Consider the following 21971-nt stretch of genomic DNA (forward strand, 5'->3'; position numbering starts at 1 on the left):
ACTTCCCGTGCCGGCCACAAGCCTCTGTAGTCAGTCCTAAAAGTCTAACCATTCCGTTTGCTTGCATGCTGCCTGGCATTGCGTCCAGAGCTCAATACTACCGATTTACAAAGAAACTAATGGAAGCTAAAATTACTTGAATACTTGCATTCTGCGAGGTATTTAAATACATTTTAAACATCCAAAGGAGGTTGAAGTAAGGGGAACTTTATAACCTTTACCCCTTAAAATTCTATAGCACCTTAAACACAATGCATACTAATTTGTTTGGTTTTGTTTAGAAAAGAAGCTATTTCTTAATTTGTAACTCTTAAGTTCCTCAATTACTGTATTTATCTTTAATTTATGAAAGATAATAAATCTCTTAATTCAGCTTTTTATATCCTCCATATACTTTAAGAGCTTCAAGTTTTCAAAATAAATCTATTTAATCATCAATGTGCTTTCAAGGTTTTATATTTCATATTGCAAAATAGGGGAAATTTGAATCTATTTCCAGTCATACGGATGCTGAGCATGACTCAGTTCATTGCAGGATCAGCGCCACACAGAGTGGAAAATTCGTTAAGCAGGGAGCTGTTCTGAGACAGTAATGGAGGATAATAGGATTGCATTGACCTTGGTTTTTAGGGGCCATCAGCCCGAGCGTTACTTTCTCTCCTTCGAGATCTGCTATGCTTCCTTTTGTTTTGAGTCACTGAGGCTTTTAAAAGAAATCTTTCTAAAAGTAAGAAATTAGCTCCCAGTGCCATTTCCACTCAGCTCTCAGTCACTACCTCCCATATGGCCTTTCATTAAAGACGTCTTTAGAGTTAATCAGGAGAGATTTCTAGAATTTGATTTTACTTTATGTGCATCAGTGTTTTGCCTGCGCACCTGTGGGAGGGTATTGACTCCCCTAGAACTGGAGTTACAGACAGTCGTGAGCTACAGCATGGATGCTGGGCTCAAACCTGTGTTCTGTAGTGGTATATTATTTGTGTTTTAATAAATAAAGCTTGCCTGAAGATCAGAGAGCGAAGCAGCCACACTAGTCAGCTGCACAGGCCAGGGAGTAGTGGCTCACACCTTTAATCCCAGGACTTGGGAGACAGAGGCAGACTGATCTTTGTGAGTTTGAGGCCACCCTGGGTTACACAAGATTGACTCTGTCTGAAAGAGAAACAGAGCTCACAGAAAGGTGATCCCAGCACTTTGGGGTCACAGGCCTTTAATCACAGTACTAGGGAGGTGGAGACAGGAGCCATATGGCTGGGTGGAGAGGGGAATATAAAGGGATATATCTTTATATAGACATAAAGATAGGAACTCAGTGAGTGTGGAGCCTGAGGATTCCTTTCCGTCTGAAGATATGATAGAGGTAAAAGATCTCTCTAGTAGTTGGCTGCTTTGCTTTTCTCATCTTCAGGTTGCACCCTAATATCTGTCTCTGGATTTTTATGATCCGCACTATAGTGTTCTTTGTAACAGCAGCCAATGCTCTGAACTGTTGAGCCCCTTGATTTTGAAAATGCACTAGTTACCAGAAATATTTTAATAATTAAAAGCAACAGGTCCACTTCCAAGGGGCTATCCCACAGTACAAGGCACAGCACAGATCCTCCTTCCAGGGGCCATCTTTCAGAAAGCTGAGCACCAATGCAGCAACTAACCTTGCCTGTGGTCCAAAGCTAAGTGCACTGGGAATGTGGGAGCTGTCAGGGACTGTGCTTGCCACGGATGGCGCGTCTTGACCTTCAAGGAGAAAAGAAACATTCAAGTGGGCACTTCTGGAATCTCTAGCCAAGGCTTGACAATTTAGAGCTCCGTGGTGTAACAGTAGAGATATAGGCTTTGGGATATGATCCTTGACTTTGTAGTCTAGCTTTCGTACGGGAGTTAGTATTTCAATACTCCGCATTTGACTCTCCTCTGTGTGTGTATGTGTTTGTGCATGCGCGTGCGTGTGGGGGTACATTTGCATGAGTGCATGTGTGTGTGTGATGAGTGTGTGCATGCATGTGCGTGTCTAGAGATCAGAGCTCAAAGTTTGTTTTCTTCCTCATGCACTATCTCCCTGAGCTCTGAGACAGTCTTTTGCTATAAAGTTGGAGCTCTTGGATTTGGTCACCTGGCTGGCCAGAAAAGCAGGAATTCTTCCTGTCTCCACCTACCCAGCAACAGGATTACAGGCATGTGCGCGGCACCTTGCTTCTTAAAATGAGGATTCTGGGGAGTCAAATGCAGGTCTTCATGCAAACACATTATCAACTAAGCCATCCTGCAGCCCCCAATCTCCTATGAATTGAAACAGGTGATTACATACATGAGTGACAGCATATGGTTTCTATTGCAAGCAACGATCAACAGATTTCATGCTTATAACGTGTCACAGTGGGTGACAGATATTTATTTCCATGCAACATTAAAATAGTGTTTACTGACTTTACTTTTAAGCTGATCCATAACGTGTCAAGTATGGAAGCATACTTACTTTGTGTGTGTGTATTTGTGTGTGTGTTGTGATTGGGTATATATGTTGTGCACGCATGTGTGTATGCTGAGCATGTGTGTATATGTTATGCATGCATGTGGGGGAGGTCAACTCATGCCACAGTGTGCTTGTGGCTGTCTGAGGACACCGTTGGATGTCTTCCCCTTGTTTGAGGAAGGATCTCTGCTTGCATAGGCACCTTAGTGGGTCCATAAACTTCCAGCCTCTAGTCTCTGCCTCCCATCTTGCGGTAGGTACGCTGGATTTACAAATGAGTGCCACTGTGTTTACCTTTTATGTGGGATCTTGGGGTTCAAACTCAGGCATAGTTGCCTAGTGTAACAGGTGGTACTATTCAGGTCAACAAAATCTAGACACAGCTGTAGGGATTTTCTGGGTTAGCCTCTGGGCTTGCCTGGGAGGATTCTCTTGATTAGTTAACTGACGTAAGAAGGGCTAGCCTCAACCAGGTGGCAGCAGCAGCGGATGTGGTGACGCACACCTTTCATCCCAGCACTCAGGAGGCAGAGGCAGGAGGAGTTCAAAGTCAGCCTTGTCTACAGAGTTAGTTCTAGGACAGCCAGGGCTTTACAGAGAAACCCTGTCTTGGGGAGAGACAGAGAGAGAGAGAGAGAGAGAGAGAGAGAGAGAGAGAGAGAGAGAGAGAGAGAGAGACTAAAAGTGGATGGCACCATTTCCTGGGTTTGGGGCATGAACTGTACACGATAGAGAAAGAGAGATGAGTGCATTCATTATTTTCTGCTTTCTGGTCGTGGATATGATGTGACCAGCTGCTTCGAGCTCCAGAAGTTCTGACTTCCCAGCTACAATGGCCTCTACCCTTAAACTGGGAGCCAGAAAAACCCCTGTGTTAGTTAGGGTTTCTTCTACTGCTGTGACGAGACACCATGACCATGGCAACTCCTAAAAGGAAAACATTTAATCGGGGTGGCTCACTTACAGTTTCAGAGGTTCAGTCCATTACTATCATGGCTGGACATGTTTGCATGCAGGCAGACATAGAGCTGGAGAAAGAACTAAGTTTTCTACATCTTGATCCACAAGCAACAACAGGAAGTGAACTGTGCTCCACACTGGGCATAGCTTGAGCATAGGAGACCCCCAGAGCCACCCCCCCACAATGAAACACTTCCTCCAACAAGGCCACACCTCCTAATAGTGCCACTCCCTTTGGGGACCGTTTTCTTTGAAACCACCACACTCCACTCCCTAGCCCCTGTAGGCCGGTAGCCATACCATAATGCAAAAACTGCATTCAGTACAACCTCAAAAGTCCCCATAGTCTATAATAGCTTCAAACTTATTTAAAAGTCTAAAGCTCCAAGTCTGTTATGAGATTCATGTAATCTCTTAACTATAATCCCCTGTAAAATCAAAACCAAAAAGTAGACCCTGTACTTCCTACATATATCCACACAGGATATACATTACCATTCCAAAATGTAGGGAAGGGGGGATAATGAAGAAATATTGCACCAAAGCAAGACTGAAAGTCGGTTGGGCACACTCCAAATTCTACATCTCCATGTCCCATGCCAAAGCTCTTCAGATCGCCAATTCCTTTGCAGGTTGGTTGACTGACTGCAATACACTTCTTTCTCTTGGACCGGTTTCACTCTGTGTGACCAGCTCTCCCTGACAGGTATCCCACAACTCTGGCGTCTCCAACATCCTGGGGTCTCCAAGGCAATCCGGGCTCCTCCTTCACAGCTTCACGCAATGGCCCCCCTCTGGACTTCCATTACGGGACACTGCTGACAAGCTTGGCCTCAGCGGCTTTCCTTAGCACTGGAGGGATATCCCATAGCTCGTTTCTTCTACCCTTGCCTCTAAAGCCAGAACCACGTGGCTGAAGCTACCAAGTGCTACTACTCGCTGGAGTTGGGGCAGGGCCCCCTCACTCAATTACATCTTCACCAGCTTTCTGTGTTCAGTGGTTTCTTTCACTGACTAAACTGGCTGTACTGAAGCTGGATCTGTAGAGCACGCTGGCCTCAAACTCAGAGATCCTCCTGCCTCTGCCTCTGGAGTGCTGCGATTGGAGACGTGCGCCAAGACATCGGGTTCTAAGGTTTTCTTTAGTTACTTCCTGCAGGTTGGAAACTTACCTGGGTGGGATCTTTCCCTGAGGTCATCGGGGCCTTCACTCCATTTCTTAATCCGCTTGTCTCCTTGAGCGCAGGACTTAATTCCATTCCTGATGCTCCTTCCGCCCAGCTTGCTCCTCTTCATGGCAAATCTTCATTCATGTCAACAGAATCACACGACAGCTTATTTTGTTTTGAGTTTTCCTCCGCTAATGGAATTAATCCAAATCTCTTCACTTTAGTCTCGGGCAGACTCTTTGGACAAGAGCAAAAAAGTACCCACATTCTTCACCAAAACATCACAGGAGTGATCTCTAGGCAATATACTAAGTTCTTCGCCTCTGAAACCTCTTGAGCCAGCCCCCCGCCCCAAGTTCAAATAACCCTCAGCACCACTATCTTCCATGTTCCTACTATGATGGCCCATAAGACCTACTTAAAGCATTCAAATTCTTTTCTAATCCATAGTCCCAAAGTCCATACTCCTTCAAACAAAACCATGGTCTGACCTATCACAACAAGACCCCACTTCTTGTACCAACTTGTGTTAGTTAGGGTTTCTGTTGCTGTGAAGAGACACCATGACCACAGCAGCTCTCATAAAGGAAAACATTTAATTGGGGTGCCTTACCGTTTCAGAGGCTTAACCCATTATCATCACAACGGGTCAAGGCAGATGCAGGAGATGTGGCGTCGGAGAAGGAGTTGAGAGTACTACATCTTGCTCTGCAAGCAACAGGAAGAGAACGGTGTTTCCACACCAAACGTAACTTGCGAAAGGAGACCTCAAAGCCCGCCCCCACAGTGACACCCTTCCTGAAACGAGGCCACACCTCCGAATCGTGCCATTCCCTTTGGGGAGCCATTTTCTGTCAAACCATCACGAAGCCTTGTTTAAGGTGCGTTTTGTTAGGGTACTCTGTCACAGAAACAGGAAGGGAAATGTGGACACACAGCAAATATTTTGCCCATTAAGCCCTCTCTTCAGCCCCTCCAGTACGTTTGGATCCATACGCACTAGCACTATGGGATGGTCAAATCTAGCTAAGCGACATGCCTATTACTTCACAGTCAGTATTTTCATGGTGGAAACATTTTCACGATTATAGCCTATTGCTAATGGTGTCACTAAGTTGTACAGTACATCTCCAGACTTACTCACTGAAGCCTGGTACATCCTCTAGCCCACCTCTCCCCACTCACCCCCAGCCACCCCAGCTCCCATTAACTATCCCTGTTTTTCTCCTTCTATGATGAGAGCCGCTTTCCTGAATTCCACAGGAATGAGGTCATGGGGTTTTTGTCTTTCTGTGCTTGGCTTATTTTATTTAACACAACGTGCTCCAGGTTCACCAACATTGCTGCAAACAACAGGGGTCTGTGCCCTGTAAGGACTGAATAGCATTGCATCGTGCATATACCCATGCGCTATATACATCATATATTTTGCTCATCCACTGATAAGAACTTGTTGATCATACCTTGGCTGTCAAAGACATCTCTCTGACACTGATTTCAAGTTCCTTTCAATATATTCCAAGGAGCATATTTTGATTATCGACACATGATTTGGCAAGTCTATTTTTGAATTTTAAGGAAACTTTATACCGCTTTTCATAATTTACCTTTCTTAATCACAAAGTTCACAACCTAGATCCCCTAGCAGTTTTCTTTTATACAGTTGGGTTTCCTTTACTTAAGTACATCTATTTAAAAGATATTTTGGTATCTTTATTTTAGTGAATCTCATTTGCCTCCATAGAGGACAACCTTAAAAGGGAAACAATGTTTTCAGATTCTAGCTACAGACTAAGGCCTGCCAGAGGCTCTGAAGGAAACCTTCTCTCTCTCTCTCTCTCTCTCTCTCTCTCTCTCTCTCTCTCTCTCTCTCTCTCTCTCTCTCTCTCTTTCTCTGGCAGAATTTAGTAAGTGTAAGAGGATTAGAGGCAGACTGGCACCAACTTGGATTTCTCTCTTCCAAGGACAGAAGGAGAAACGCAAAGGGAATCATTTTCTCAGCATGTAATTTACTGCTATCTGAACCACCATCTACCACAGTCTTGATTCTCCTGGGCCAGCTTCCCATGATAGAGAAGCCATTAGAAGACAGGGAAGGGGCAGCGCTCATTGGTTACATCCAGCCTGTTTTGAAAGGTGTGCCGCGTGCATTCATTGTGACTTTTGGATGGCCTCCTGGATATTCGTTTATCATTCTGAATTCCCCATCCAGAAACTCTTCCAAAATTATAATTTCTAAAGTCAGAAGAGAAAATTTGGTTCTCTTTCAGGATAAATATTAGACTTGACTATATGCTATGACACATTTCACATCGGCTAAAATTAGCAGTCGAGGGGAGAAAAAAAAGCTCCTGAATCCATCTTTATCAGGGATGGATAAAAGCTAAGATAATAGTCTAGAAAAGAACTTTCAGATTTCATAGAAAAGTGTTTTCAAAACTTAGAACAATTTAGATTTGAGTCATGAGAAGTAGCTCTGTCTATCCCTGCCTTAGCAGATAAGAGCTAACCCTGGGATATCTGCAGATGGTGTTCTGAGAATAAACACAACTTAAGAAGGGATGAGGGGCAATACTTCCTAGGCTTCTTTCCAAACTGCTAAAGCTGAGCTCAGAACTTGGTGTATTTAACAACCTTGGCAATTTGTTTTTTTTTTAAATTATGCCTGAAAATGTAATATAAATTATTCCAATAGTCAGGCATTATTTTGGAACTTATTATATTGCAATTTATTGTAAACATATTCTTAGCCTCAATATTTTATTGAATGATTTACACATTCGCTCAGAAGTAGATAATACACATTTTAGATTCTTCTACTAGGAAATGAAATTCATGCTAAGACCATCTACAAAGTACACAAGAAATCGTTTGCTAGCAAGTTCCTATTTTCTATTTCATTCAGTTACTCAACAAATATTGATTGACTGGTATGAGTCAGCCATTGTTTAGCGTGCACACACACACACACACACACACACACACACAAACACACACAGCTATAAACAAAAGATCAAGAGACAGAAACATCTGCCAATTAGAGATGACATTCCATTAACCTTTAGGCTCTTTCTGGGATATGAGACAGGATCCCCCCCCCCCATTTTAAAGACCTTTGGTTGTATCTCACTGTGGCTTGTATTTAAAGTTGTGCCCCCGAGGATGGTGTTATTGTTAGCCCCCGCATCTGTGAGAGTATATAGGAAATAAAAGGCTACAAAGAAACAGAGCAAGGTCCTCGGCTTGCTGGCTTTCCTTTGATCTCCTTATTTTTGCGGTTTTATAGAAAAGTCCTGGGAGTAGAACCGTGATTTAAACTGGTTATTCGCGTGCCAAGAACTCAACCTTAAACTTGGTACTTAATTAGCACTTAACAAGATGTCCCAGAGAGCATGAGTAACTTAAGCATACAGGTATTTATGGGAAAAATCAAAACAGAAGAAACAAAGCCGCCACTGCAGGGATCATTTTTTAACAAAGATATCCAAATGGTCTCAAGAACCGTTTGTGTTGCCATGTTCTCTTAGAACTGCCTGGGACTGCCTCCAAGAAATTCTAAAACTGTCTAATGTCTCCCAGAGGACCTTCAGAGAACAACCCAGCTCCCTAATTGCTACCTCACAGAGTGGATCCCTTCTCCTACCATTAACCAACCACTAGGGCACCAGGTGGGTGGGGTTTAGGGATGGGAGGGCGAGGCCCGACAGGAAATCAGGGCTGGCTCCTCCAGTTTCTCTCACATACAGGTGAATACCTCAGCTCTTTCCCAGAAGCCCTGTCGACGCCAGTGTCGTCATACTGAACTGGATGCCTAAAAGCTTCAGATTTTCTCTTTCATTTTCTTTCCTCCCACCACCTCGCCCAGCACCATAGGGCATTTAAGCGAAGCGAAGTGGGCCCAGAATGCCATTCTTAATGTGGGAAGAACACACTATCTAATGTGCCCAGAAAACAAACAAGGAAGGGCTTGAGTGTTTAGCTGGAGAAATAGCCTCGCTACCAGTCAGACTCTCCGGCCCCACTTCTTCATCAACATCACCTTCAGCACGACAGACACCTGCTCTGGGAGAGCCTCGCAAGTAGTTATTCCAGGGAAGGCCATGGTGGTGGTGGTGGTGGGAGTGTGTGTGAAATCGGTCCATGACTCACTAACTACGTGCTATTAAGGGCTCTCCCCTCCCTGTCACCTCCACCCCAGTTTTTCAGAACCAACAATGTTTGCAAACCATCAGGGTTCCAGCGAAGAAATAGAAGAATTCTGTGGATTTCATTGCCCAACCATCCGTTAACCTCTACCTTTCCACGCCGGCCAAGAAAACTGCCTCGGTAGCCTTGACTGTACTGCCATACCGCAACCACCCAAATTAGCTTTCTCTTCGGAGAGCGGGGCCACAGCTGCACAAACCCTGACATTTAGAGCGGCGGGGAGAAACTCCCAGCAGTGATTTCTTCTGAAGAATTTGAGGAACTAAGCATATTTATTTAAAATACCAATTATTCCAGATAGACCTTGTCACTAACAGGAAAGATATTTCAGTTTAAAAATATATATGTGTGCGTTTAACTATGTATTTATCTAAGTACATATTTATTTCATTGACGTCACTCATTTGTAGATCATGTTTTTACAAAAGGAAAAAAAGATTTGTTTAATAAGGTTTTTTTTTTCTTTCAATATTATCATCCCATCCATTGTTGCAACATAAAGATGTGGTTGAAGAATTTCTCCTCTCAAAGAATGCCTTGTATCCCCTTCAACCAAGTAGGCACACTCTGGGAGGCCAGCCAGGAAGTGGGAACAGCCTCCTATATAAAACTGGGGTTTTATGTGTATATTAAAACAGGATTCTACCTGTATTGCAGAAGGGTACACCATTAAAGCTTGGATAGTTTTTTTTTTTTTTTTTTTTTTTTGCAAAGGAAGGCAAAAACAGATTTATTTATTTTTTTTTCTAATTGCTGGCAACACTTTCAATTTTGAAGGTGCTTTAACGCTTTCTTTGGCTAGAAAAGTTTATGCAAACCAAGCTCAAAATTTCTACAGCAGTGCCTCAAGAACTCTATTTTGACACACTCCAAGACAGTACTGGCGGTGTCATTTGCCTACAGGAAGCCAACAGAGACCAGCCACAGGGTTTTCAGATGGTGAAAAGGGCGGCATTAAGTTACCAGGCCAGAGGGTTCCCTTTCCTCCCTTCTAAGCCCAGGCCCGGGCGAGGGTGGGGACAGGGTGGGGTGGGCGAGGCGGGAGTCCCGCCGCACCTGTGGGCGTGCTCGGTGCGCGGCCAGCTCGCCCAGCACGGGTGGGGCAGCCCGGGCGCGCTCGGCTCCCAGTCCGCCGCTGTCCCCCCACCCACCACACACACCCGGGCTGGCGGGGCGCGGGGCTCGGCCGGCCACACTGTCTGCTCCACCGCGGCCGCATCCTCCCGGGCCCGCGTCCCCGCGCGCCCACCCGCGCGCTCCCAGCTGCCGTGGGAATGGGCCGCCCCCGGGACCGCGCCGAGCCCCAGCCCCGCCGGCCCCCACCCCCGCCCCGCGGCCGCCCACGCCGGGATCTGCGTCACTCGGCCGCGCGTGGGCGGGAGCCGGAGCGGCGAATGGAGCAAGAGCGGAATCTCCCGATGTGACAGCGCGCCGGGCGGGGGGGTGGGGGGGTGGGGGCGGCGGAGGTGGCGGGGGAGGGCGAGGCGGAGGGAGGGGCGGCGGGAGAGGCCGAGGGAGGGCGCCCGGGGCCGCCGCCGCCGCCTCCCGCCTCCGCCTGAGCCTCCGCCCGCGAGGGCGCGCGCGCGCGCGGCCGACCGAGCGCCGTCGGGGCGGGCGGGGGACGGAGCGCGCGCCCACCGCGTCCCTGCCCCCCTCGATGGGCGCGGGGGCGTCCCGGCCGCTGCAGCCGCCGCAGGAGCCGGGCTGAGCCGTCGTCGCGCCGCAGCCGCGGGCCGCGTAGGTACCGGGCGGGCCTGGGGCAGGAGTCGGGGGCGCGGGCGCGGGGCTCGGCGGGGCGGCCGCGGGCGGGGGTCGGTGGGGGGCCGCGGTGGTGGGGGGCGCGCGCCCGCCGCCCGCGTGGGGAGCCCGCGCCGCCGCGAACGGCGACTTCCTAAAAGTGCCGCTCCGTCTCCGTTTTCTTCCTGTTATCCGCCCCTTCCTACTGTAGTTCTGTTTTCAAAGCGGAAGGAGAGTTTTGCTTGGAAGTGGCTCGCAGAAACTTGGCACCCAGGTGCAGGGAAGCGAGAGTCGCCGAGCCTCTGAGGCTGAGTGGGGAGTGTGCAGACACGTGTAGGACATAGAAGCTTTGGATGCAGGTGTGTGGCCTTCTGGGGACAAACACCGAAGTCCGGTCCAACAGGAGATGTGCAAAGAGGCTCCCGGAGGTAGAGCTGGACTGTGCGTTCGTAGGTTGCGCAGACCAAGTTTTGCAGCGGGCGACCAGGAGGAACCATGCCCTGGCTCAGGGAGGCTTGGGAATTTTTGGAGTGTCTCGTTAATTTACAGTTTGATCCGAAAGAGCTGGTTTGGAGTAACTTGTCACTACTGATTGGTTTGCCAGTGACGTGCCTGCCAACTTTACGGAGTGCAAAGATCAGAATCTCTGAGGGAGATTTCTGGGATCTCGTTTAAAAATATTTTGGCAGTTTTAATAGGTAATATTAAATTGCAGAGGAGCCGGATTTAAAATAGATTAGTCACATCCGAAATGCCTTGCTGTTTTGTACACGCAGCGAATTACCCTTTTAAAATATTCACTTTTTGAAATTTCTTCCTTTGTATAATATATGTTATGATATTTATAGTTCATGTTCCGGTTTTAGGAACAGATATTGGAGAGAAGATGTATAGGATGTTTTGGGTGGAGGCTATCTTCCCGAGGGTGAAAGAGCTGCCTCATGCCCTGCCTGTGTGCCAGGACAAGTGACTTTGATTGAAGGATTCTTCCTCCACCTTGCATCTTTTTGAGACTTTCAGTTCTGTTCTCTCATTGAGCGTAGTAAGCCATAAAGATGCTGTTGAGCATTTATAGATGGGCGTCAGGGTCGGCTTTCTTCATCCCTGTTTCCAGTTTAGATATTGGAACGTTACATCTTGAAAGAAAATAACCTCAAGGAATGCGAGGGAGATTTTTGGTTGTTTGGCTTTTACATTTCTGACGTGAACATTTTTGCTTAACCTGCCAATTCCACTACTGAGCACACTTTTTATCTCCTGACGCTAAGCCTGCTGCTGTGTGGGACTGTACCAGTAACAACAGTAAAGAAAAACTCCGGGCATTGGACGTTTTGTTTCCTTCTGTCCCTTGGATGTGACTGGATTTCAGATGGCAAATTCTTAAGATAGAGCCGACACAGGAAATTTTAGTGAGCTGTTATGTCTAATAAATTACATCAAATAAGTAAACGAGTGTAACAACTGCATAATCTTAGCCAAACTACAAGTTTTCCCACTGCCCTATAGAAAGCCTAGCCTTGTTTCCTCTTTGTTATTTAGACTATCAGCTAAAGCACTTCATATTTTCTTTTGCTTCAACTGAAGGACAAAAATGATTTATTAAAATTTGTATTGTAGATGCTTTGAAGGAAGAAATTCTAAAGGGAGGCAGATATTGTTTCATGAACAAATTTTAGAGTACAAGATGGTTGGATGGAAACAAGTGTGTTAGAATTTTGTGCTTGGTGACTTAGAATCTGCTCTACAGTTAGGCCTTAACTTTCATTGTAATAAACCTGTTTTTACCACTTTTTTTTTTTTTTTTTTTTTTTTTTTTTTTTTTTTTTTAGAAAAGCTCTGTGTTTGACATCATGTGAAGCTGTGTTCTGGATACCACAGGGCCACCATCTATTTGGTTATTTTCCTGGAAATGACCATTTTATGAGTAGTTTAAGATCATGCTCATGTACAGCTCCTTTGCATGTGCCTATTTCATTGTGGATTTTACCAACTATATTACAGAATAAAAGACAGCCACTTGAGTATAACGTCAGCTCACCGGCTGCTTTGCTTGGGTCTCTCCTGTTTCACGTGCTGCTTTTGATCCCTTGAGAGGTAGAAAGGAGTCTAGTGTGATTATTATAGTAAGTGCAAATTTCCTTTCTGGTCTGACATGTTCAATAACTCCTACAGTGGTAGAATATACTCTCTCGTCTTGGTAATGGAACAAGAGGGAAATTTCAGAAGTTGATGCTGGGGAAAAGCACTAATGTTCATCTTGAGACTTCTCACAGCTAAAACATATCATTAAGCTTTCAAATAATATGTCATTTTTCAACGCACTGTATTTAGGGGCTGTGTATTAATTTACATGGTAGGTTAGTACTTCTCACAGAGGAACGTCTGAGGACCATCGGGTTTATATGTGTCTACATTTTGCTTGCGGTCTGCCCAGCTTCTTAGTGGCTGTCGTGTGCCTTTCCTATTGGCTCCCAGCCGTCATAGAGATGTTAGTGTTTGTCTGTTGATATTAATGTGTAGTTGTTGAGTAGCCAAGTGACTCTGATTTATCTTTTTCTAATTTTCATCCATGTGTTTTAACTTACCCTTCGATGGCTCGGGCAGAACTAAAAGGAATCTCTTGAAAACCTGCTCCTGGTTTTATTCAGATATGAGGGAAGAATATATAAAGACAGACACTTTAATGTTCCCAAGTTAGTATGAATTCATAGCTACGTGAGCAATAAGACCTGAAATTGTCTTCAGAGCTACCACTCTGTGGGTCCCAGAGTGTAGCTCATGGTAGGAGTGTATGCATAGCACGCTTCTGGCTGGCTGTCCAGTCTCCATCATCAGCAAAGCCCAGACAAGGTGAACACCCATAGCCCCATGCTTCCTGGGAAGCACACGGGGGCTGATAAGTCTCCAGGAGAACTCGGCAGCCTTAGCCCATGAAAGGCAACCGAACCACAGCGAACTACAGACAAGTTCTGGATTCCAGTACTGGAAAATGAGAAAATGCCGTCTCCTATTGGCTTCTCCTTTCCCAGGCTGAACTTTGGAGTCTCATCATTTGCTGTGGTTGCTGTTCCCTTCTCCCAAGCCTCTCTGCTTCCAAGCTACACTTTGAAACTTGCTGGGGCTTCAGAGGCTTTAAGGCCCGCGCACCCTTCCTTTCTAAAATTTCACTTGATGGGACAGCAGACCTCACTTAGGTGTTAAGAGATAAAAAGTCTAGTGAGGTTAGTTCTTCTCTATCTGTCAGTGATGCATGAGGTCTTTGCTAAGGTTTTACATGATGTTTCCTAAGAGGTGGTTATTAACTCTGAATCCTTGAAGTAAAAATTCAGGCTATGTTGCATAAATAAGTCAGGCCTTACCAAGGCTTTGCTCTTGGTCCCGAGTCTTCTGGACTGCCACAGACTTCCAGAAAGCATATAGAGTATATATTCACAGGTGCTAAATGTGTATGTGCCAATCATTCTTACAGCATTGAGGGAAAAATACTTAAGAAGAGACATGAATCTGTTAAAGGCTAGTGATGATTTATGAGGCGTTTGCTGTTTGTTTGAAACACACCATATTGGATTTTTAAGAACACGGGCAATCATTACCCAGAATCTCTCATGATCAAATTAAATTCTTTTTTTAAAAAAATAAATTATTAGATTATTTTTTAAAAAATACCAATCCAAATTCCTACTCTCTCCCCTCCCATTCCCTTCATATCCTCCCACCCCACCCCCATCTAATTCTAAGAGAGGGTAAGGCACATTGCTTTGTGGAAGGTTGAAGGCCCTCCCTACTATATCTAGGCTGAGCAAGGTATCCCTCCAAAGAGAATAAGAGGATTCCAAAAAGCCAGTACATGCAGTAGAGATAAATCCCAATGCCACGGGCTGGAGAGATGGCTCAGTGGTTAAGAGCATTGCCTGCTCTTCCAAAGGTCCTGAGTTCAATTCCCAGCAACCACATGGTGGCTCACAACCATCTGTAATGAGGTCTGGCACCCTCTCTGGCCTTCAGGCATACACACAGACAAAATATTGTAGACATAATAAATAAATTAAATAAATAAATAAATAAACTCACTGATAATTAAAAAAAAAAATCCCAGTGCCACTGCCAGTGGCCCCTCAGACTACCTCAGCCATGCAACTGTCAACCACATTCAGAGGGACTAGTTTGGTCCTATGCTTGTCGAACTAAATTCTTAAAAACCGCTGACTTAGGGGGTGACTTCATACACGGTGCGCGTTACAGTTCTGAACATGTGCAGTTCCTCGGTGGCATTCATCCCTTGATCTCTTGGGCGAAGAGCCGGTCAGAGTCTGCAGCGTAGCCCCCTGGGAAAGAGAAGTGCTGAGCATGAGTGAGTGAGAATGGCGGAGCAGGATGTAGAAGAACACCCTGCTGCTGGATTGGCAGTTTCCTAGGGAAGGCAGCAGTTGACTGAGGGTAGCCCTCGAAATACGAAAGGATCTCAAACATTGGGCTTCACGCTACAGAAGTCTGGAAATAGTATTCCACACAGAATGCTTTGTTGAGAATAAAGGCAAAGATGAAGGAGACCTAATTCCTACCCTCAGGGTGTCTGTAACCAGGTAGTACCTTGTTTTTAGAGCCTGTTGAGTCCTTTGTTCCCGGCTCCTTTTGTGTAGTACTTATGGTACGATACTTTGTATTGCATTTATCTCGGCTCCTTTTGTGTAGTACTTATGGTACGATACTTTGTATCGCATTTATCGCACTGCCCTCAGACATGTGCTTCCGCTTAACTGGTCCTTCATAAAGGAGCCATTCCTTGGTGTCCTGAGAACTGGCTCAGAGCGTCCATGTGGGAATAAGTAAAAAAAAAAAAACAAAAAAAACAAAACAAAACAAAAAAAAAAAAAAACAGGGAACAGAAAGGAAGGAAGACGATACTGTGGGCAGCCTGAAAATCTGGAGAAAACTACAGCCAGGCTGTGTGTGAAAGGTTTTGTGGGAAAGGATAAAGAAAATGGAGGGCTGCCCAGGACAGGGCCACGGGAGACAGAAGGCAGGTTTAGGTGGGGTGCCCGCAGGAGTCGTTTAGATTACTTGTGAGGGCAGTGGGGAGACTTGCAGAGAAGAAAATCTAGGCCTGCGGAGATGGGGCTGGGCAGCGGGCGAGAAGAAGTCAAAACCAGAATTGGTGCTTGGGGAAAAGAAAGGCTGGGGCTGATGTTATGGCGTAAGCTCATACAGATTTGAACAAAGACATGGAGAAGACAAGGACGAAACATTTGTATTAATCCGAGAAACAGGAAAGTTAGTGCATTGAGAAAGACTGACGGGCTTGCAAAGAACTCATCTGGGAATCCGGGAGGCTGGAAGAAGATGAGACCATACATACCCCTGTTTGGGAGCACACCAGGCAAGGTTTGGAAGTCCTTGGGTGATGCCAAACTCCAGTCCAGAGGCAACAATTCAGGTTCACCATCCTCAAGTATTGCAGACATGAGAATCGCTTTTGAATATAAAGCCTGCACCCACTCGGGGTGAGTTTAGCATTGTTCGTTGACAACATGCTGACCGTTCTCAGAGCAAGACACTAAATCAGTCTGTATCTCACGAAATCAGAAAAGTGTTCTTTTACTTTCATTTGTAACGAAAAAGCTTCATTTTTACTTTGAGATCTCTTTGTAGGGACTCCATATTCTGCCCACGAATTACCCTTACCAAGCCACGGGTGATGAAATTATGGGTAATGACCCCATGCAGGATCGTGTACTTCAGTGTGTGGGGCGGTGAAGGTTTTGGCAGTAGTAAACAGTTTCTGAACTCAACAAGAATTGGATAAATACAAGATTTAGTATTCAAGGTGTTTCTGGCTGGATGACCTGTATTGCCTACTGCATTTCTCCTGAGGCCTTGGTTCCGGACACGCAACACACATGTGTCACTCTGTCTAGCTTTCACTCCACGCACGGAGCACCCGTGAATGCAACTGGAAACCGCTTGACTCACCCTCGAGACTATTATAGGTTATGAACTACATTGTTTTGACTGTACATAAAATGTTTTCTGCTTTTATGGAAATAGCTTGGTTGCAGAAAACAAAGACTCTATTTTTCTGCCGTCATTCTGTAGTGGGTCAGTATCTAATTAGAGCGTCTGTGGATTGATTATGTTAGGATGCTTGAGTTTAGAAGTCGCTGTTTTGAGTTGCTGACAAGTTTAACAAACACAAAACTTTATTAAATAAAATTTGGCTTAAGATTGGGGCGGAATTTCTCACAATGTCTGAAGTGGCCCTGAACAGAATGCTGCCGTTTCCTTTTACATATTTATGTGAAAGCCTCATACGCAGCATGGACGATTATGAAATAAAAATATTGATCAGCTCAGAAAAATAGTGCAGATGCTGTGTGTCCTACCGCTTCACACGCTCAGACAAAGCTTCACTCTTCATGTAAAGACAAGCACAATCGCCTCCTTAGCATGTAAGTTTGCTTTCATCTTTAATAAATGTAAAATTGCATGTTTACTAAAGAACTGCTTTCTTGAAAGGCTTCCTTATGGTTTTATTATCAGAAAGTGTTCAGTTTGTATAGTCTTTCATATCCGTACACTGGTGTCTCTTTCACCATTCCTCAGAAAGGCAAGTAGAAGAGGTTGAAGAAGTCCTGGTCAAACCATGGGCACAGCTTTGGTGACTGCCGCAATAACAGTTGGCCGTCTGGTGTAAGGCAAAGCATCCAGTCATGCCACGGAAGCCTGGAAAAGAGAGGCAGTTCAGAGCTCTCAGAGACGGTTGTGGTGCCCCACACCTGATGACATCTCAGCACTAACTAGGGAGGCTGAGGCAGGGGACCACCTGAGACTAGTCTAGCCATCATAGTAAATTCCCCTCCATGCCAACATCTTCATGTTTGAACTTAGGATATAGTAAGAGAAGACGGGAGAGGAAACCTGCACACCGATACTAAAGTCAATTGAAAACATCTCAGGGCATGGCAAGCCACCGGGAGATTGCAGGCAAGCCCTGGTGAAAAGTCAGAAGTCCCCTGAGATTTTGGGTAACCCAGTGGGTCCTGATGCCGTGGACTGGATGCCCACGAAAGGCCCCCTCTGTCTTACCCTGAGTTGTCAGCCCCAGGCCTGGAAGATCCTGTTCCCCTAGCAGACAGAGTAAGAGAGGATCTGTGACCAGGCAGCTGCTCATTTCTCTCAGCACAGCCTGAGCCAGACAGGTGACCAGTGCGACTCAGGGATGGGCCACGGTGGGAAACATTGTGTGAGGTTACCGTTTAGTGAGCAGTAAGCGTTCTAGAACTAATTCTGAATTATTTTTTTCCTGTTTTTAAAATTCCTCTTCCTGATGCTGCGGTTCTTTTCGCTGACTGAGGTGTAGGGATTGCATACTTTGCAGGGCAGTAGGGCCTGGGTTACCTCTGGGAGACAGCAGGAACAAGTCAGTGCTTTCTTTAAGCCGCAGAGGCTGCAGAGGCTCGATTGGTGCTCATGGTGCCAGGTAGTGTAGCTTTTAGCTGAGTGGATATATTGTATCATCAACTATCTGTATGTATCGGTGTGTTAGGACCCTTGATACCCAGCTTAGAGAGACCCAGGCGAAGTTTATTTTCAGCTAATTTGACCTTCATCCAATGGTTACCGATGTTGTGGAAACAGAAAGTCTCATAGGAGTTTTAAATCGAATCAAGTAACTATATGAAGTCGTGGGCGTTTAAATGATCACAGCGGGCTTTGACAGAGACTGACACAGCCTTCCAGCAGGAAAGCTCTGGGAGAAAACCTCTTCTCCCCACTGTGGGTGTGGGTCTCTGGAAAGCCTCCTGGGATTCTGAGCAGTATGTCTGTCTTTCATCTGTTATTATGGCTTCGGAAATGGTACACTTGTCCCCGTCCTCCTTTACATTGTGAACTGCTTTCCCCAGTCTGCAAGGACTTTCTCTCAAGAGCCAGGAGGCTTGGTAAAGTACAGGAAACAGGGTAAGGCTTGAAAACTGCTGGTTTGTAAAACCATTGCCTCAGAAGACTACAATCTAGGCCCAAGTCTTTTGGGTCCCAAGATCCTTTTGTGTTTTTATATTTGTCTAACAAATACTCATTTTTCTCATTGCTATAAAGGACTGAAACGTTATGTTCACCTTATTGTTATCGTGAACTGTTTTCCTGTATCCCATAATCTGGGAAAGAAATGGTGTGAGTTAGCATAGCACTCCGTAGACCTTGTGAAGCTACCGTCCTCTTACGGAAAAGACCGCATATACATGCTTTTATGTGTGGACTTTTTTGTAGGAGGAGGAGGTCGCTTGTTCTTTCCAGCCTCCTGGCTAGCTTACACCAGAAATAACCACTCAGAAACTATATTAATTAAGTCACTGCTTGGTCCATTAGCTCTAGCTTCTTATTGGCTAGCTCTTATATTAATTTAACCCATTTCTATTAATCTGTATATCGCCACATGGCAGTGGCTTACCGGCAAAGATTCTGCATGTCTGATTCTGACGGCTCCGTGGCGTCTCTCTGACTCCACCCTTCTTTTGCCCAGCATTCAGTCCAGTCCTCCCTGCCTACTTAAGTTCTGCCCTATCAACAGGCCAAGGCAGTTGTTTTATTCATTAATGGCAGTCACAGCACAGAGGGGACTCCCACATCTCTTTTTTCCCACATAGTGTGAAAACATGCAGCGCAGCTGCCCTAGGTAAACGATGAGGAAGTACGTTTCTTTGCTTCTACCCCAGCCATGATGCAGAAGACCTTCTGTGTGCTATGGTGTACTTGTAATGCATGCTCAAACTTGGTCTAGCTCTCAAGGCTGTGTTTGGGGGGCCAGTGTCCAGATAGGTGGTGGACCCTACCCACCTGGGTCCTTACTGAGGTGATTTAGAAGACAGTGCGTTTTCCTGGGAGGACTGATATGGTGTGCGGGTGACGGGAGACCTGAAGGGCGAGGCGCTCACAGAACGAGCAGTGTTTGGTGCCTAGACGCAGAGACCGAGCATCATGTAAGCTTGCATTGCTTGCCAAATTCAGAACTCACCCAGTGGAGCGGAGGGACTGAGGAAGTGTTTTCCAAATGCGCACTGGATGTGTCTCCTTTCAGCAGAAGCCCCCGATCAGTCCTTGATAGTTTAATATGTGGAAAATTCATGAGGCCATGCCGATACTAGTCTATGTAAATAAGAGAGCCATGGAGTTGAAGGAGGTTGATAGTTGATCAAAATGTGGGTTTCAGAGGTCCTAGGAGATATGGCTGAGCAGGTACTTCTTAGAGTAATAGAGTCCTTTATTGATAGTTGAGATTATAATTCCTATAGCGTTCTTGTTAGTGGCTTTTGAAACCAGGTCTGGGCATGGTGACTTGCTGTTTCCCAGCTCGGCTTCTGTTGTCTCCAGTCAGCTGCCCTCTGTGGTAGAATTGGCCTTCCATCCCCACCACCACCACCACCACCACGGTGTGAAGGTGTCGGCCTCCTGTGATTGCCCCCTTTCAATCCATGGGTGTCTTGGTTACAAGCTTGCTTTGCCTCATGGAAGTACTTGCCACCTCTCCTTCCTGAACTCATGGAACTCATTATATGTTGATAATGATAGCTCTGTCCTCTTTGCTGCCTGTTTTCCTACCTTCAATTCGTATTGAAATATGTCTCTTTCCCTGGCTGGATTATAGACTGAGATGCACAATATGTCTCAGGGGGGTTACCTGAAGATTAGACATAATATGGTAGCATTTATCATGTTGCCAGGTGCACACACGCACACACGCACACACACACACACACACACACACACACACACAAGACTTCAGCGAGTGGTATTGTGATGGCTTCCTCCTTCTTGCTAATTTTTATTCATCTTCGCCACCACATCCACACTGAAGGGAAGAAAACGTAAAGTTAAGAATGTTGGCTAAACCTGGCGAGCGTTGCTCTGAGTTCCCAGTCTGTGTTTTATCGCTGTTTGCTTTGAGAGCATAGGTCAGTTTAGCGACTGTCTTTCTGAGCCGAGTGCAGGGTTGGATAAAGTATGCCTGTCGGGAGATAGCATCCTTAACTATCAACCCTTTGCGGATGGCTCGCGTCTTTTTCCGCCTGTGTTGCCTGTCTCAGCCCAATGGTGGAGCTCGAAGTGAGTGTGCTGAGCCTTCTCTCCCTTCTTTTTGTAGGTTAAGCCCATCCACAGTGATGGCCACGGCCTTACCCAGGACCCTGGGGGAGCTGCAGCTGTACAGAATATTGCAGAAGGCCAACCTGCTTTCTTACTTCGATGCCTTCATCCAACAAGGTGGCGATGACGTCCAGCAACTTTGTGAAGCTGGAGAAGAGGAATTTTTGGAAATCATGGCTCTCGTGGGCATGGCAAGCAAGCCCCTTCACGTTAGAAGGCTGCAGAAGGCTTTGAGAGACTGGGTTACAAACCCTGGCCTTTTCAATCAGCCACTGACTTCCCTTCCGGTCAGTAGCATACCCATCTATAAATTACCAGAGGGATCACCAACCTGGCTCGGCATATCCTGCAATAGTTATGAAAGGAACAGCAGTGCGCGGGAACCCCATTTAAAGATCCCTAAGTGCGCCGCCACCACGTGTGTGCAGAGCTTGGGTCAGGGCAAGTCAGAGGTGGGAAGTTTGGCACTGCAGAGCGTCAGCGAGTCCAGGCTCTGGCAAGGACACCACGCCAGTGAGAGCGAGCACAGCCTCTCCCCAGCCGACCTGGGCTCCCCGGCTTCCCCGAAGGAAAGCAGCGAGGCTCTGGATGCTGCCGCCGCGCTCTCTGTGGCCGAGTGTGTGGAGCGGATGGCTTCCACGCTGCCCAAAAGTGACTTGAACGAAGTGAAAGAGCTGCTCAAGAACAATAAGAAGTTGGCCAAAATGATTGGTCACATCTTCGAGATGAGCGATGATGACCCTCACAAAGAAGAGGAGATTCGAAAGTATAGCGCCATCTATGGGCGGTTCGACTCCAAGAGAAAGGATGGCAAACACCTCACTTTGCATGAGGTAAGGAACGAGGTGGGTGGGTGTGGGTGAGCCTGTGAGTGCCTGCATGTGTGGGCGTGTGGGGGGGAGGGGATGGGGGTGGGTGTGGGTGAGCCTGTGAGTTCCTGCATGTGTGGGTGTGTGGGTGTGGGTGTGCGCGAGCAAGCCCGCGTGTGCTACTGCTCCCAGCAAGGAGTTTGCTTATGGTTTTCAGGGGAGGAACAGCCCTGAAAATACGGAAGCATGACACCTAGGGTTTTATCGTGAGACCCTATCTCAGAAAAACAAACCAAGATTGATGAAAACGCCATATATTTTATGGACATAAACCCTTGACTGATATAATACTGTTTCCACATACGGCCATTCGTCCTTTGGCATTCACTATTTTACTTAGCTATATCTGTTGATGTGGTTCTGTTCGGCTGAATAGAGTCTTGTGTCCCTCAGTGGCACGCACTGTATAGACTAGGTAGCCTT

The 21971-nt window shown here is 46.2% G+C and overlaps 1 protein-coding gene and 1 long non-coding RNA gene across 4 annotated transcripts in view; both read left to right on the forward strand.

Moving 5' to 3' along the window:
- The first annotated feature begins 8459 nt into the window (after positions 1-8459).
- LOC119803975 lies at positions 8460-9321 on the forward strand. Its single transcript, XR_005283772.1, has 2 exons — positions 8460-8678; positions 8798-9321. It is a non-coding gene; the product is annotated as an uncharacterized LOC119803975 (long non-coding RNA).
- A 1089-nt stretch (positions 9322-10410) lies between these two features.
- The window catches only part of Nab1 (NGFI-A binding protein 1), a 41333-nt gene continuing 29772 nt past the window's right edge, over positions 10411-21971 (forward strand). For 2 of the 3 annotated variants that reach the window (XM_038315197.1, XM_038315200.1), the window contains exons 1-2: positions 10411-10542; positions 20678-21512. In XM_038315197.1, the coding sequence (XP_038171125.1) occupies positions 20697-21512 (816 nt within the window). In that variant the 5' untranslated portion in view covers positions 10411-10542; positions 20678-20696. Of the gene's footprint in view, positions 10543-10778; positions 10902-20677; positions 21513-21971 lie in introns of those variants that run through there. The other variant, XM_038315198.1, reaches the window with a different exon arrangement.

This window comes from Arvicola amphibius, chromosome 18, assembly GCF_903992535.2.
Source record: "Arvicola amphibius chromosome 18, mArvAmp1.2, whole genome shotgun sequence".
Lineage (NCBI taxonomy): Eukaryota > Metazoa > Chordata > Mammalia > Rodentia > Cricetidae > Arvicola > Arvicola amphibius.